At 38.4% G+C, this 18179-nt stretch overlaps 1 protein-coding gene across 1 annotated transcript; it reads right to left on the bottom strand.

The window, feature by feature from the left end:
* Nucleotides 1–106: 106 nt before the first annotated feature.
* On the bottom strand, nt 107–18179 carry LOC145234394 (BAI1-associated protein 3-like). The gene is made up of 19 exons (XM_080099131.1): nt 17551–18179; nt 16140–16275; nt 14959–15102; nt 11953–12099; nt 11244–11453; nt 10263–10509; nt 9579–9782; nt 8776–8928; nt 7771–7994; nt 6114–6317; nt 5697–5763; nt 5499–5626; nt 4704–4892; nt 3904–4016; nt 3102–3261; nt 2479–2645; nt 1483–1716; nt 883–967; nt 107–577 (listed from the first exon to the last, which is right to left on the bottom strand). The coding sequence occupies exons 1-19, from the start codon at nt 18141–18143 to the stop codon at nt 362–364; spliced, it is 3621 nt and encodes a 1206-aa protein (XP_079955257.1). The 5' UTR covers nt 18144–18179; the 3' UTR covers nt 107–361.

Raw genomic sequence — 18179 nt, 5'->3', positions numbered from 1 at the left:
CACTGGCTATCGAAATTTGTACTGTATTAGGACTTTCAAACTACCTTGGCAAGAAAAGTGTTAAAATTGCTTGTACAAAATTTTCTTTGTACCTGCACTATACCACTTGAAGCAACACTAAAAAAATATTAGCATGTTGATTAAACAATGCATTATTTCTCTGGTCTTAAATGTAGAAAATACTTTTCCGATATAGAGATTACTAAAATCTCCTAGTTTGCAATCAAATACACGGTTGTATCATTTACAAAAATCAATACTACAAGGTACAATCAGTTCAAAGTATTAAAACAAAATACAAAAACCATGGTCAAAACGCACTGAAAAAGTTAAGTGGTAAATAATAAAATTGGCCGAAAAGTTATTCAGCAATTGATTTTAGTCGTCTTCTGCCTCTGGAAAACTCATCAGCGTCTTTGTCGTAGCTGGACCTGGCGTTTATTAAAACCAGTGGGCTGACTGCTAAAGTGGATTCAAAGTCAAGGCCATCGTCGTTCAGAGTGAGATTAGAGAATGACGTGGCCAGCTCTAATTCGTTCTGCTTAAAACCGTTGCTTGTTGACGAAGATGCACGAACCTGTCGAGATTTTTATTGGATGTTGTTTAGAGTTTTGAACTTTTTTGAATAATATTTAGTTTTGAACTTATTTATATTCAGTTTTGAACTTTCTTTTGAGTGAAAAAATAGCAAAATTTGTTGAAGCCAAAGGTTTCATTTTTATATGAACGCTAACAGCAAAACTAATATGAAAAAAAAAATCTAAAATGTTAAAGTTTTCGCGGGTCTTGTTTTATGCTAAGCTAGTCATTGTCAACAAAAACGCATTTAGGATTTCAAAATAAAACTACATTGGGTAAAATACACAAAAACTTTCCAGTTACCTGTTTCGGTTTTGACTTATTGGTTTTCGTGCACCATGAACCTGGTTGTGTAAGAGGAAGTCGGTAATTTCTGTTTGCAGTTCCCCTGTCGTGTTAAAATTAGTAAGCTTATTATAACTTATCGGTTATAAACTTTTTTTCAGTTATACAAGAGTTTTTTTGTCAAATACGCGAAATATAAATACACACAATACATACAAAACGCATAAAAATAGAAAATATTTCTCAAGTAAGTAACGAAATCAGTCAATGAATATCGTGGAATATATATATTTTGTCTGATTTGAAATGTCCCAATTTAGGACTATAACTGGCATCAGCCCTGAAGTATCAATGCGTACCAGCGATAACGGCCGTTCATACAGAAATCGCCACCGCGCTCAGTTGGTAAAGCGCAAGTCCAGGAAAGACTCCTGTCGTGGGTTCGAATCCCACCGCAGGCTAGATTTTTCTAGCTTACACCTAGCCATATGGGAATGCTTTGTGACCGGCTGATTCGGTATAAAGCCTTCAATGGGCCTGCCACTCTGTGATTTATTTATTTGCAAAACGATTCACATTTGAGACAGGTGACATAACCTTTGCCCTAGTTTAACCTACCTGACAGCGCCATCAAGAATGTTGAGGGGAATCACCGCTTCGCCTTCCAAGTCGTTCGACCCGATGACGTCATGGTCGAGCACGGTAAAGTGTAGCACAGCGCCATCTAGCGCCACTTTGTCTTTTGAAATTGAGAAACAAAAGCTCTCGTTGTCAAACAAAGGGTCTAAGGTTTTCTTCACCACCAGAGTTTGCTTTTCACGATGTTCACGAAACATCATCACTGGTGAAATTCTGTAATATGAGACAAGGTATAAAACCGGTTTGCTTGGAAATGTTTTTTTGTTTGTTCGGAGTTGAGCTCTCGTTTTATTGCAAGTCTGTTAAATCAGGGGTCGGCAACCTTTTTTGCACTGCGGACCGTTTTTGAAAGTGAAATTTTATCGCGGACCGGTCTTTAAAAAAACTATAAATATTTAGCAATAAAAACGCTTAAATTAGTTTATCATCCAGGGATACATGGGCAAATTGCTTTATAGCATTTAACCTAAAAAATTATACGGCCCGGTAACGAACTCCTCGCGGACCGGTACAGGGCTTTGGTTGTTTATTATATGTCCTTTGTGCACGAGCAACGCCTGAACGCGTTACGCTTATAATGAGTACGCCGTCGAGCTGCCTGTTTCATTGCAAGTCCGTTGAATAATTTTTTGTGGATTTTTTTCGACTTAAACAGTTGGTGACTTCAATTTTAGTTCAACCCATCGAGGACCATTGAGTTGGAACAATGCCGCTTAACTTTACTTGCTCAAGGAAACTAAAGCGACCGAGATAGGATTTAAACCCACAACCAGTTACAATATGCATATGTATAAAATTTCGCTTAAAATAGCCTAAAACCACACATGGGACCTTGAAGCGAAATGATATTGTAACAGAATTCAGAAATCAGATAAAAAAAACTCCCGACTGCTAATGTTTTAGATTTCCGAATTCACGGTCAAACCCTTGCGACTGTGCAAAAAGTTCAGATAAACGAAACAGGACAGCACTCACTTGATTGTGACGAAAGGGTCGCTTAACCCGTTTACATCAAGTGGCTGTAGTTCATTTGCACTGATGACGTCAATGTTGATTTCCTCCCCGAGTTGGTCGTACCAAGCATGTACGTTGAGATAGCCGTAAGTTGGGTCACTCGCTAAGCGTTGTTGTTCATCGTACATCTAAATAGTAGGACAAAACATTCGAAATGGAAACACGGGCGCCGACAAAAAAATCGCAAAGGGGCAGATTTTAACACAGTTACTCTTAAAGGGGCAGATTTAATCGCAAAGAGGGAGATTTTAACACAGTTAAGTTACTTACGACATCAAATAATTATGTACATAAAGGTAATATTATGCGCTGTATGACGAAAACTTGAAACACTTTACCATGAAAAAAATTCTCGGGTAGTCAGCGTCCACAACAAGATGCGTTAATGTAGGCCTACATTAAATTTCTAGACTTAGTGGGTGCTACGTGCCGGCGCCAGCGACTGGAAACCGTCTTGTTTTAAATATGGAACTTTTAATATTAACATATACTGCTGTTGTTTTTTCAGTGAAATGTTTCCAGATGATCACTTTTTTTTAAATATGCCAGTAGCTGCAGCAATTTAGCTTTAGCAAAATACACACTTGCATATAGAAGAGTCGCATCAAGTCTTCTGTCTTCGCGCAACGCATCTTTAATTCGGACTCGAGAATGCGGTAATCTTCACTACCATTCATGCGGTTCATAGAAATGCCTGAACCTTCAGCATGAAAGAAATCGACCAAATGGTGGTTAAGGATGTGCCTGCAAAAGTAATTTTACGTGTGTCTGTCTAAATCAGTAGTCCTCAGCCTTATACGAATCGCGTACTATCTGACAACTCTTATTTCTTATTTTCTATTCTATATTTTTCAAAACTTCAAGGGAGGAATTCACCTTAATTTTTACATGATTTGTAAATTGACACTTCAGCTCTGGGGATATAACTTGTGAAGTTGATAAAAAAGACTTAATTGAAATGATATTTGTATAGTTTAGCATCGACTATGTATTCCATTCCATTTTGACTCAAATTGTGTATGACAGGAAATTAGTGGCGTACCACCTGAAGGTAGAGCTACTAACACCATACCTCACGTACTCCCATATTTAGCTAAATGTCGATAGGTGACGCAAAGAGCTGAATTAATTATTTAGCAGTCAAAGAGTGGTAGGGCAAAAAACTAAATTTTCAACTTTTATGTTAGAAATTTGTAGAGACAGGTCGTTTCAAAATATGGTTAAAAGTGCTCTTTGCCCCACCTATAAAAAATTAGCTAAATGTGGGTATGCCGTGTGGTATGGTGTTAGTAGATTTTCACCACCTGAAAAGCTCAGTCCTACTACTAGTAGTACGCGTACCATAGGTTGAGAACTACTGACTTAAATGGAAGTTTGCGGTCTTACCTGCATTGGAAGAAGAAAAATGGCCGATGTTCAGAATACTCCGATAGCGCCAACTTGCGTAACACCTGTACTGTGACCTTCCACAAGACTTCAAGAACTCGTTTGAAATTCGGCTGAAAAAGTATTCTGGGTTTTGTATAACCTACAAATTGAGCGAACCAACTAATGGCCCCAATTCTGCGATAGAGCTACTAACATAAGAACTCACAACAGACAAGTTTGTTAAATGCCGATAGATGGCGCAAAGAGCGCAGTGATTTAAAATAACAGTGAGGCAGCGACAGGGTTATGAACTAAGTTTATCAGTTGGGTATATTTTTTTTACAAAACCTTACGCCAACCCAAATATCCCTAACCATTAACCTCCCTATACACATTTTGCTTTTAATTCGCGAATGCTTTTTGCGCCATACATCGGTAAACTTTGTCTGATGCGAGTTCTTATGTTAGCAGAAATGCCTAGTTTGAAGCTCATTACTCTGTTTAACATTGAATAACGAAGGGGAGAAGTTTTAATTCAAGTTAAAGTTACGAGCGACTTTCAGTCCGAAGCAATAAAATACCCCCATTACATACGCAATCTAATACAAAGACGCAAAAATATTACAATGCGTTTGTTGTAAATGACTGTTTGCTTTTATACTCCTCTTGCTTTAAATCCTAAATTCATTTAACCATTGTGTAAATATTTTTCATTTACATTGTCTATGGCCGTTTTAAACTTCAACAGTGAACATTTCCTAGTCCAATCTTGTTACTTAATGCACATCAACTTTAATTTTATTACACAACTTACTAACCGCGCACAACCATTCATTGAGTGTCAAAATGTTGTTGTGTAAGTATTTCATAAGTGGGCGAATCGCTTCGTTCGCTGCGTCCAAAAGTTTCTTGCGGTCTCCTTGATTCTGATCTTTGTGGAAGTCAGCCCCATGACCACATCTTGATGCTTGCTGGGCGTAACTTCGCAAGTATTTTCTGATGTCCGGCTAAAAGTAAGGACAGGCTTTGAACTAACTTTGTCATTATTTTAAATCTGTTTAAACGATACAAATTTACAGTGGAAAGTATAATTAAAATAACATTTATGTTTACAGCAGTGGTTTTCAAACGTTTTCATTATTTTTTTAAAACCGTCCCTTTGCCAATATTTCGAGGGCTCTCGGTCCTTTAGCTGAAATGTGCTTTTCAGAAAAACGAAAGTTGATTGCACGATTTTAGCTAGTTAAGAGTCTTAGACAAAAACATTACGATGCGCGCACCATTGCGTTTTTGTTAGTTGTCATGCGATTAAGGCTATTGTTTAGCGATTGGGACAGTCGATTCTCAATTCTACTTTGATTTAAACTTATTCAGTGGCACAAACTGGCGCAAATAAAAGTACTTCAACCTTTTCGCGGTGCCCCCCAAAATTGTCTCACGGACCCCTAAAGGACCGCGGACCCCAGTTCGAGAACCGCTGGTTTACAACATATAATTTTGAAGATAATTTTCGCATGTTTTTTCAGGAACGTTATGTGTATGTGGATGGCGTTTGTGGAATTTATTCTTTTTTCTCTCTATAATTCAGTTCTTTCAATTCACAAGTTGTTTACCTTCATTTTCGATCCAACCATGCTTGTGATTGAATGAATCTTCTTGTCCATCCCGATCTGAGCAACACTTGTCAGTGATCGAAATGTGATCAGAACACGTTCCCCACTTAAACCCTCCTGGTGTTGTTCTGTAAATTAACGAATTTGGCAATCAGTTGTTTTACGGCGTTTGCAAAGTTTTATACAGATCTTACTTACCGACGTTGTTGGCAATTACTTGGAAATTCATTTTTTCTGGCAGGTTTTCGACAAAACTTTTCACATACTGAAAAAATACATTATTTATGATTAAGGCATTTTGAATGTTCTTTTTAAACGGTTAAATAGTTTTTAATCTAAAAACAAACTAACGGACTAAAAATGAAAAGGGATTATTACCGGATGCAAAAAATACCCCAAAACGCCATTTTTTTGTTCATTTTAAACAATTATGAAAAAGTTTAAATTTCTGTTCAAAACACAGATGTACAGTAAACCCCGGTTAATCCGATACCGTCTGGACACAAATGTGTCCGAATTAGGCGAAGATTCGGGTTAACTGAATCCGGTTTAACCGAGGTTTGCTATATAACCCTGAGTTACAGTACTTCATATACGTCGATTATTTTTACGAACCTGGAGGTTATTAAGGGTCAAGCAGAGTTCCTCAGTGACGTCAAACTGTCCTTCGTCATCGAAGAATCCGACCTCTCTTAGTTTTCGATGCACCAAGTCGGCGTAACGTTCGATAGCATTTGCGACATCATCAGTCATACGGAGGGCGATTGTATAAGCATCAACTGGATCTGGCCAGCTCAAACTTTTCCAAAAGTCCACAACGTGCTGAAATATGAATCAAGGTAAAGCCAATGTTTGTTGTACATTTCTTTGGACCCTAGAGCAGTGGTTCTCAACTAGTGGTCCATGATGACTTTTTGGGTGGTCCACAGGTCGTCCACTACATTAAGTGATAAACTAGAGATGATTACATATTACATGTTGAAAGAGTATCAAAATGTTAGCTGTTAATAACTATAAATCACTTCTTGAAAATTGGTTTTAAAGAATTATGTTTCAAGCCCAAATGGTTGTTTCGTATGCGTACTTAAAAAAATGAAATGGTCCACGATATTATTTTTACTGGGCCGGTGGTCCATGGCCTGAAACGAGTTGAGAACCACTGCCCCAGAGGCTATTAATCTTGACGACTTAGGTTGTAACAAGGTTGATGGTCGAATTTTACTTCTTAAGGTTGTTTTCCTAAAGTGTTGTTCTGAGTAGGGATGGGCTGAGCCGAGCAGAACCAGAACCCGAGCCGAGCATCGCTGTTTTTTTATTCTGCTTGGCCGAGCAGTTGCACAAACTGACATGAGCATTAAATTTGCATATTCATGGCCTCTTAACATACGAAACTAGTGTTGGAAAGGGTATCTAAGAACAAAAATGACTGTTTTTTAGATGGTGAAAAACCGCGTACTTCTGGGGGCTGCACAGCTAAATACATCGCTTGTGACGTAGATGATTTTGGAAAGCTACAAAACTAGCGTGGAATTCTAAATGTTTGTGACGTCACAATACACCGAGCGTTAACGTGAGATGCTCGGTGCTCGACCGAACAGAACATTTGCGGTTTTGACCTATCCCTAGTTCTGAGCACAATTGTTCAATTAGTTTACGCATATTGCATAAGTTATAGAGGTAGTGGGCAATGGCGTATACTCCTTGTGCTCGTACAGGTGAAAATTCGACTGATGTCTCGCTATATTTGAAGCAAGAAACTTGAGCGGGCGTACTTGAACCCAGTCATGCCAGGCAGAGTTGTCAGGTCGGGTTCGGGTTCAGGTTTCTTTAAAAAAGGCTTGATTCGGGCCTGACTTTACACTCTGTGTCAGTATTTTTTTGAATAAAATTAACTAGCTAAGCAGCTCGAGGTATCGTTGCTGGACCTGACCTTATGTCAAACAGCCCTAAAATGCTTCGTTCAAGGCAGTTGTCTATTGTGTCTTTGTCTTACGGAGGCTTCAATGTATAGCCTGTAAATCAAACATTCGGGCCTAAACCGCCTTCTCAAAAAACGATTCGAGTTCGGACTGGGTTTCGGGCTTGTACTGTCGTGTTCGGGTTCCAATTTCAGGCCCGTTTTTAAACTGTGAAACCTGGTACGGCGACAAAAATGTTTTAGAAAAAGACGGAAATTAAGGAGTAACACGCATTTTGCAGTTCGACGGCGGACTCATAATGAGCGCACCATTTGTTACACCAACATACAAACGAAAATGCAAATGTAACTTATCCCGGAAAGACATCCAATGGTGTCCACTGCCGACGAGGTATGTTTCACAATCTCATCCACTGCTTTGGTTTTATCGAGAGCCACCGCTTTCCGTAACCTGTCGTGCGTTCGTCCTCTTGACATCTGGAGCCAACGGATGACAGTGGGCCGAAACCAGTCGTAATATCGGGTTAGGTCGGTCGTGTTGCGATTTTCTTCATCAGTTGTGTTTTCGGTAAGTGTACCTAAAAAAAGTAAACTGTCAGATTAGATTGGTGGTTTATAAAGTTTCTGAAAACAATCTTTACAACCGCCTATTCGCATTTTTTACAAGTGCTTACAGTCCAAACGAAACACATTTGAAAGCCGAAAACAGCATACCCCAGTAAAACGATAAACTCTGTAAAACACTGGTTTTCAACAACTGATAATATTGTATGGTCATACTGGTGCGCTCATTTTGTTGTGCCACAGTCATCTTATTACAGGAAAACGACCGAACAGAATGATTGCAACTGTTGTCAAGCAACATAAAAAAGCCTATTTAAAAAACTGCTTTAATAAACCTTTTCCAACATCTAACCCAGTGGTTCCCAACCAAGGAGAAATTCCTCCCAAGGGAAGAATTTTAAAACTTAAGGGGAGGAATTTACCTAATTTTTACATGTGGTTTGTCAATAGACAATTGAGCTCTGGTATAACCTAACCTGTAAAGTTGACACAATACACAATTTTAAAGGGGTGCACAACCTGCGGACGAGCGGCCACAGAGACAAGTTTGTGCGGCCGTGAAAATGTCCTAAAAATACATGTACTGGCGGCCGTGACGTAATTAAAAATCCGTTTCCAAATATTCTGATTTTCAATCCGTTTTAAACAGATTTTGTGTTACTGAATAAAGTATTACCAGCCTAGTAGCCATATGCATCAGGCCTTTTTGTAATCCGAACCGTTCCTTCAAAAAGCTACACAGTTTTAAATTTAAAAAAGAATAAAACAAAATATTTTGTGAAACACTGCACTCACTTGAGTTGGATTTGATGGATGAGCGGGCCGATAAGCACTTGCTTTCAATGTCAATCAGCTTCGCATGTTTGGCGAGACAGGAAAGATCTCGCATGGTGAGATACAAACGAAACAGAAGAATGCTTTTCGTCTCTGATTCCACGTGATTTGGATCTAAGCAAGGATTTAAATTAATTCCAAAACGATTATTTAAACAGCCGGGTACAGAAATTGATAACCGGTAACCTATCATAACAATTATATGTGGTTACCATTTTTTTGCATTTAAATTAAACTGCACACAAACTAAAAAAACGCCTTTAAAATAGACTGATATCGAAATCAGTGCCGTGATGGCCGGTCTACATGAACGCTTTAGGGCTGATCCAATTTATGAATTTATGTTCATCTCAACTGTCTACTGATCAATCTGGCGATCCCCTACCTACCACGAATCTGACATGTGCGGCATACGAGGCAAGCAACGGTGCTTGTGCTTCGACCTTGTGATCACCGTATAGAGCCTGTGTAGATCAGTTGGTAGAGCGCAAGTCCCAAAAAAGGCTCGTGTCGTGACTCGTGAGTCCCAAAGCCAGTTTTTTTCTGACCTTGCCATGTGAGATGCTTGGCGACCAGCTAATTTGGCGTGACGCTTTCAACAAACCTGGCGTACTATGTATTTCCTAATTGTCACATCCAATTTAAATTCATTTGATTTGTTAAATGTGATTACAGAGTAAGTAATCGCCATAAAAAAGAACACAAATCCTTCCATTCAGTTCAACAAAAAAAAAATCTAATTTCAAATCCATTTTATCTCTTACCATCAATAAGACTGAGAGTCTTGTTTACGTTGTACATCGATTCACCAACGTCGCGGGCAAGATTTTTTTCCACTACTCTGTACACGTACGAGTGATAATCGATGTCGAGAATTTTGCTGAACACGTTGTGATAGAACGTCTGGGCAAACGATAAATCACGAAACAGTTGCTCAGCAAGACGGATTAAAGCTCGACAATCTTGACCTGCAAAAAGATGTATTATCCTCTGATACAGGAAAAATCTACTAACTCTATAACTCATGTCATCCGCACTTTAAGCTTAATTTCGATAGGTGACGCAAAGAGCACAACACCATCAAACCTTGGTTAATTCGGAACTGTTGGGCAGGAACTTGGCCGAATGGCCTTGCGCGCCTGACCCACATACAGACATAAAAAACCTGATCGGGATTTGTCCCCGGGAGGTTCCTGGGTTCGAACCCCGTGAAAAAAAATTCGGAACTGTTTGAAGTTTAAACCAAAAAAATGTCTGAAATAGGCGAAGATCCGGATTAACCGAGGTTTGTACAGCATTTGAAACGGTAAATCTCCCTAAATGCTGACGGTTAGGGTTATTAGGGTTGAGGTTAGGTCTTATCTTTCAAAGATCAATAACACCAACTTTAAAACTTAGTTCTTAATGTTTAACTCTTACTTCCCTTAAAAATTAAAAACAAATCTTACCACCAAATGGCGGATCCTCAGCATTTGTCTCGTGATTCTGATCTTCCAGTGATTCGTCGAGCATTTTGTCATAAAGCGTGACGTAATAATCCTCGGTGCCAGCGATAAGGGCCGCTACGACGTCATCTCTTACGTCAGGGGAGGTGGGCGGAGAAGGGGTGTGTTTGTGAAGCCACTTGTACAATGACATTGATCTGAGCTTGTTGAATGTGAGAAGTAAATTTCCAAGATTGATGATGTAATTGTTCTGCGTGACGTAAGTGTGGTTACAATTAGCGTTAAATGGACATCATAATCATTTTTTTTTTCAATTAATAAATTATGTTTTTAGGAAAAAATAGGTAAAAAGTTTATTTTTAATAAATTACATTGATGGTTTGCAAGACAATTTCCAACGGACAATTTGTCAGCTGTTTTAAATGTTAAATTTCGTTGAAAAGTAAAGTATATTGTTTAAGCCAGTGGTTCCCAACTTTCTATCGCTGGGTATCACCTAAAACCTGTTGTAAAGGGTAGAACAAAAGATAGACCTAGTCTTCTTCACTTGGACGGCATATTTCTAAAACCAGCAAGGTTGGCAATTTCAAAATATCCCAGACAAGAGTTTTGCGCAAATCAAGGGCTATTCAGTTGGGCCACTAAATTTGCATTTCATAACCTGACTTGAATTGGGTACACCGGAAGGCTTTTCGCATACCACTTTATAAACCCAGGTGTACCACAGGTTGAGAACCACTATTTAAGCTGAATATAGGGGAAGGTATTATGGGCGACATAGGTGCAATAATTAAATCTGATTGTATGCATTTGTATGAAGTACGTTAAACAAAACCGAACTGTAACATTTAGTGACAACGGTGCAATTTTGCCACGTCATTGTAACAAACTTTCCATCAACTACACAAGGGCTTAAAGAATGCTGTAAAGTGGCCTTGATGTTTGCCTAAGTTTTCGTCTCCATGCAGCTGGCCCAATATTTACCTGTTGCGATGAAAATACTGTGCGGTGATTTCGGATCTTTTCAAGTTCTTTCTTCACGAACTTAAACATCGAAACTTGCAGCAATTCGACGCCGTATCTGCCGGGCACCATACTCCCGCTTGAAGATCTTGGTTCCTTCAAACCTGAACTGTTCGCTTCCAGTGTTTTTAACAAACCGTCGACGAATAACGCGTCTAGGCCAGGATCTTTCTACAAAGCAATCATTACATATGAACAGTAATACTGTATGTTCACAAATTTTTAGCTATTTCAGCAGTTTTTATCATAATATATGCCGACGTTTTGATGTCCCATACGAGAAACCTTCATCAGGGTAATGACATAAAATGAAAACACACAGTTGTTATAAAGCAATAAGGTCGGTGAAACACACAAAAAACGCAAAACTTTTAACTAGAATCTCTCAGCTCGTTGCTTGGTGGATGAAGCCTATAAAGAACTTTTTGCTTATTGATTCAAATTTTTGAAAACATTAAGTCATTCATCGTTATATGAATTTAAGATGTTTATATTTCGCCTTGCAACATCCTAGTATCTATAAGCAAGCACAAATATATGATATCGGTGATACAGTACACATAAAACAACTGTGAAAATGCATAAAATTAATATAATGAAAACGAACGTTTAAATCTGCCGGTTCTGATTTTTTACATTAGACGTTAAATTGAGTTAACATATGACCTACCTCAAGATGAATCTCCATGTATACTTCCCAACGTACGATGGCGCGCGTAAACAGCTTCATAAGATGTTGTTCGGAATAAGCGTGGACAAGAGTCTGGGCAAACTGGGAAAGCTTTCCATTCCACTCTTCTGAAGCTCCTTCCTTTTTCTAAAATGAAAAAATCACATTAATAAGGATTTGTATCCCTAATTCAGAGAGTACTGGCTTGTTTACCTTGGCGCTTTTGTTTTCTGTATAATGCAACATAGGTTGGTTTTAATACTACTCATTTTCGTGCATAGGAGGCAAGATTTGTTCTTTTGAGGAAAAAATGTTAGATTTCTATCCAAGTCACAAGAAAAAACAGGCTTTTCGGACTGGATTAACACTTAGATTTCACATTTTAACTTTATTGACTTGATTGTGCATAAAACTTTATATCTTTGTGCATAAATTTCATATCTCTTTATATAAGCCTGTCTGCCGAAGCCCCAATTTGAACCATATATAATCCACGAATCTTAACATTAGCACGCTTTTGTGAACCAAATTTTCTGTTTACCAACAGTATGATAACGTACAGTGTATGCAAACTACATTCTACTTGATTCACAACTAAACCACGTCAGTTTTCAGGTATTGGATAAGAGTATAGATTACCAGAATGATGTTTATAAATGTAGTACTATTTTTTTCTGTTAACAATGTCCTACAACCTTAATAACCCTATTAGTGTTTTTCATAGAGTGTGGGTAACGTTTGCTTTCGCAGAACAATGGTTTTGCAGATGCAGCACCAAATCAACAACAGTTATAATAAGCTGCAAAGTTGTGTATCACACATAGCATAGCAACTGCCGTTCAGGAAACTACGTAGCTGAGTCAGCAGGTGACCTCATAGCCACTCAGGAACAGCCTGATTGTCGATAGATTTGAACAATGGCCAATTTTCATCCTATTTTTATCAAAGCAATTTTCAAAATACAACGCGCACAGCATACCGTGTTCTGAGTCAGTCTTGGGGCCCTTGCTTGGGCCCTGGTGTGCTAGGCAAACAGAAACTGGTTGCCTAGCAATGTCACTTTTCACCAGTCGCCCTAAAATATTTTGTACCTTGACTACCATTTTGAAAGTCAAGTTTTCGAGATGTATGATATCAGTACAAAGACATGTAGAATAACAAACGAGTTACCGAAGCTGATACTGTTGGTTTAAGCAGGTTTAAATAACCAAGGATAAGTAACCGGTCATGTCCAATGTAACTATGCAAACAAAGATAAGTTACTGGCATTAAAGTTTATACGTTCCGTCAACCAAGTAAACAACCCAATATCATACACCAAGTGTAAGGGTTTGCTATGTTAGGATTATGACAAATCCACCGATACTGCCCAAGCTGTGCCAAATTGCGTTACGAAACAAGGAAGACGCGATGCTGGAAACCCCTATTTTCGCTTTGTCTTATATTTATCGTTGTCTATCCGTTGAGTAATAACGAAACCATAAACCATAAGCTAGCCTTCTGTACACAGTGACTATGCATTTGCGAAAGTATGTAGGGGACTTCATGCAAAAGTAGGTAGTAAAATCGGTCTAGGATAAATAGTAAGACAATAAACAACGCACTAGAACTCAAAAGCTTTATCCCAAACGTCCAAGACACCCTAACTCAGGGGTTCTTAACCAGGGGTACGTGTCCCCTTTGGGGGTACGAAGCACCAAAGCAGGGGGTACGACATGCAGGGTAAAATTATACGCTATTTAGGCATATTTGTTAAGAATGCGTACCAAGTTACTTTGTTATATATCTAGAACGGCTTGGTTTTGTACTACTTGCATACTGTTTTATTGCATGCATTCAACACGCAAGTTATAAATACGCTGAGTTTAATTCCTAATATTAGAATTTTATTTACTTCCGTCGGCCATTGTAAACAGGGGGTACGAGAAAATTTCATGAAAGCCCAAAGGGTACGAGCACTTAAAAGGTTAAGAAACACTGCCCTACCTTAACAATCAACCCACTTTAAATCATCCATTGCTGGCAATGCCATGAGCTTACAACAATAGAGTAGTTTGAAAACACAAGACAAGGCCTTGAAAAGTGGCCTGCTGGCAGTACCCTATTACCTTACGTGAATACATACTACATGGTTTAGTATTATCCGGCAGTTTGCACGGCTGGAATAAAAACATTTATAGAGGAAAACGTTTGCAACGATATCTTTTCACTTTCAACTAGTTTATTTTATTGGGCTATGATACAAAATCTTCCATAATTTGTGCGGTTTATAGAATTTTCTATTTGAATTTCAAAAATAGACGGATAAAATAAAATCCTATAGTGTTTTCGTCGTGAAAAAAGTTTGTAATATTCTAAAAATATCTGCAAAACGTCTAATACGATTGGCACTTAATGAAGCACAGACGGTAAATGTATCTCTGATTTCTATCAGGAAAGTAATCAGTGAAGGAAAGTGGCCAAGTTGAATAATACATGAAGCGTAAGTAAATATTTACAAATTCAAACGAAACTCTTTTAAGTGTTAGGCGTTAGTTTTGTGTCTCTGTTTCTGTACCGTTCTGCACATCAAAAAAGTATAATTTTAAGCTATTTTGTCACGGTTCAAATTAAACCACGTTAAAATATGGGTGTTAATTTGTAAGTTTTGACTAAACATGTCAGACAGTATATGCTTGCACAACAAATCAACACGTTCATGCTTGATATCTAAGTAGGTTCTAATTTTCTGTCAAAAAACTTATTTTAAATTGTACAAAAATCACCAGTTGTGTGTGTTTTGAAACTCTATGTTCATTTGAGCAATGGTTTGCAAATTTTATGAGTAACTTATGACTACCCGGAAAGAGCCAAACAAACACATTTGAACCGCTGTTTTATCGTTTGTGTTTTGCTTAGCCGACACCCACCGACTGCAATAAACCTATCATGACAAATTAGCATGGCAAGGTCCTTTAAGTCCAACAATGGCTGCTGCTTCCTGTATTGACACAAAAACTTTCCCACCTTAATTTCGAAGTCCGCGTGGTCCCTGTCCACTGCAGCCGTTAGCAGAGCCGCCAGGATGACGTCATCAGGATGTTTTGCGTCACCGGTGGACTGAGTTAGGGGGTTTAACTCCAACTTGAATCGGATACGTCCACTGATTTTCTGAAGTTATTAACACTCGATTTGCGTTGCAAAAAACTTTACAAGCTAACTATTTCAAGTAGCAATGTAGATTGTTAAGCTCTGTTGGACAGCGTGCTGTTCCACAAAGTTATATGTTCATTTGTCCCCTAATGCAGTGGTTCCCAACCTTTTTCAGCGAATTCCTCCTACAATTGAAAACATTTTCATTCCTCCCCAATATACTACATATTCGATGCTAAACCATACAAAGATCATTAAAAAATGCGTCTTTTATCTTATTCACAGATTATATTTCCAGAACTCGAGAATATAATTACATCACATGGAAAAATAATCTTTTCTCCTTAAGTTTTTAAATTCCCCCGGAACCACTGCCCTAATGTTTGAGTTTTGAACGCTAACAACGATGGACTGTTTAAAATGTTTTACGCGGCTCAGAAAATGTTTGGGGAGCCACTGGATTAGAGCAACAGCGCAACTTATCAAGAGCTTAAATTTGGGAATTTCAGTTCCATGTAAATATTTACGTATTCCCTAAAAGTCCCGCATTTCCCTGTTTTGGGCGATTCCCTAAGTTTAAAATTCCAGTTCGGGTAAGTCTCAGAATCACCACAGTAATTTCGTACTTTCTGTGACGCGAAAATAGGAGAGAACGCCACTCGATCCAATTTAACAGTTGCCGTTTTTAGTCCCTCAACTGCTTTTGGTCTATCAGCGTACGAGTGTATAGCGCATTTAATAATGCATAGACCTCAAACAAATGTTCACTATCTCGCTTTAAACGATATTGACTAAAAATTATTTGCTCTAAAAACAAATTTTGACTACCTGTTTACATTTGACTTGAAACTAAACCTAGGTTAATCCGGACCCGTTTGGACCAAAAACTTGTCCGGATTTGGCGAAGATCCAGATTAACCGATGTCGATTAGTTCAAGTCTTACAACACTACAAGTCATTTGTACCTCAAGTTTTGTCCGAATTAAGCGAAGATCCGAATTAACCGAGGTTTACTGTGCCTATTATTATTACTAAACATTCTTTCAAATATGTACCTGTAAGGAATGAGAGGGACGAAGTTTAAACCAACTATCTAATCCCTCCGTGGGTATTTTCGTCAAAGGCACAGAATTGAATCCCATAAAGTCATCTTCTTCATCATCTTTGTTAGACACAACCTCTTTCATTTTCCTGCGCAAAAACGATAACTTTTCACCTCAAAATTACTTTACATTTCATCCCCAAAACAACTTATTTGATAATATTTGGAAGTTCGTTGCTGAGAAGGGTGTTACATCTAAACCAGTGTTTCTTAACCTTTTTTGCGCTCGTACCCCCTGTCTAAAATGGCCGACGGGAGTAAATAAACTGTAACAATCAAACTCAGTGTATTTATAACTTGGGTGTTGAATGCATGCATGAAAACAGTATTGTAAGTAGTACAAAACTAACCCGTTCTGGATACTGTATGTAACAAAAGAACTTGTTACCCATTCTTCACAAATACGCCTAAATAGATAGTATATAATTTCACCATGCATGTCGTACCCCTGCTTTGATGCTTCGTACCCCCAAGGGGTACACGTACCCCTGGTTAAGAACCCCTGATCTAAACCGTTTTGACATTGTATTAGATGGGGTGAAAAAATGCTTTATAGGCCTAATGTTTGGCTAAGTCAGCATCAAATAAGTAATAAAGGTCATAATCTATATTTTTGCCGGTAGAAATACTCCAAGATTGATACCAACATGCACGAAAATGTATATTGTACATTTAGCTGCACGTTATTAAAGAAAAAAGTAGGCGAAGGGAAATAGATCCATTTTGGTTTCGTTACGCTTCATGCTAAACTGCTATTAGGTCGGGGTCAAAACGTGCTTCACCATCATTTTGCACGACCGGCAGAGGCGTTTAAAGTTCGTGGAATGCTAATATTTTTCTCAGCAGCATCGTCTTGGTATATACACAAAAGTTCTAATTGTATGTTAGGGTTGTGATTCGTTTTTTTTCGTGTTTTTTTTTGTAAAATATGTACACGAACCAAGTCTGAAACAAGCCTTTTTAAAATGAGGTTCAAAATTAACACTAGAATGCAATTGAGAACATATATCGTTTTGAGATAATGGAACTAATGTAAAGTTGACTTGTCATTTAACTAAGGGATCTAATTGGCTATTAAAGTAACATCCGTTATGTGTTTAACAATATACAAGGAAACCAACGTCATAGGAAATATCACGTCATACGTAACGGAGAAATTGGTTTTTGCATTGCCGGTAGCGGTTTCATTACGACGTTGACAAGACGCATGTCACGTACGGCAGTTTTTATTTGCTATACTGCGAAACAAACTTCGTTCCTCAATAAAAATGTTACTGCTGTTAAAATGCTACGCGCATTATAAAACCTACTGGTGATTTAAGACAAAGTTCAAAACACCCAAACAAACTACATAAAAATCATACCTTCCCACGCCCTTTACGCCGCTGAACTTTTTTGAAGAACCCTGAATGTTTCCATCATAATCCCAGACTTGAAGTTGAATGTGGGAGTCGTTAATTTCGGCACGAGGAACAAAAAGGTCAAAGGATTCATTCCATTCGGGACTAAGCGACGATTCCTTAACGGTAGTCGATTTTACAACGTTAAGCTTGGCAGTTTGCAAGTTGACGAATTGTGAATTGCGCACAACTGAAAGCATGCAGTAGGGATCCGAAAGTCCATTTGCGTCTTTTGCTGCAAGCTTTTCAGCTTTCTGTACGTGTACCCTCACCACGCATTGTTGCGAAAGGCCATTTTGTCTGGCCCTTTCAAGAAGTTTTCGATGTTCGGCCGGTGGAATGCGGAACAGGTGCTGGACGTATAATAGCAGGTCATTCTCAGCTACTACTCTTGTCTGACTTTCCAGTCGGTTTACAATCACTTCAAGCAAACTGCCATAAAGTTCAGTACGAAATCGGTCTTGTTTTAAGAGTTCTCGGATTTGCGTTTTATCCACGTTGGCCATCTCTCTTTCGCGCCTTCCCCTAGTATTGGCTAGTTTCTTTTTGCGGAACATTTTGCAGGTAACTGAAGTAAATAACGTAGAAAAAAG

The sequence above is a fragment of the Phallusia mammillata genome, chromosome 6 (assembly GCF_965637545.1).
Source record: "Phallusia mammillata chromosome 6, kaPhaMamm4.hap1.1, whole genome shotgun sequence".
NCBI lineage: Eukaryota > Metazoa > Chordata > Ascidiacea > Phlebobranchia > Ascidiidae > Phallusia > Phallusia mammillata.
Note: the sequence above shows the minus strand (reverse complement) of the source record. Positions and strands in the feature narration are given on the sequence as shown.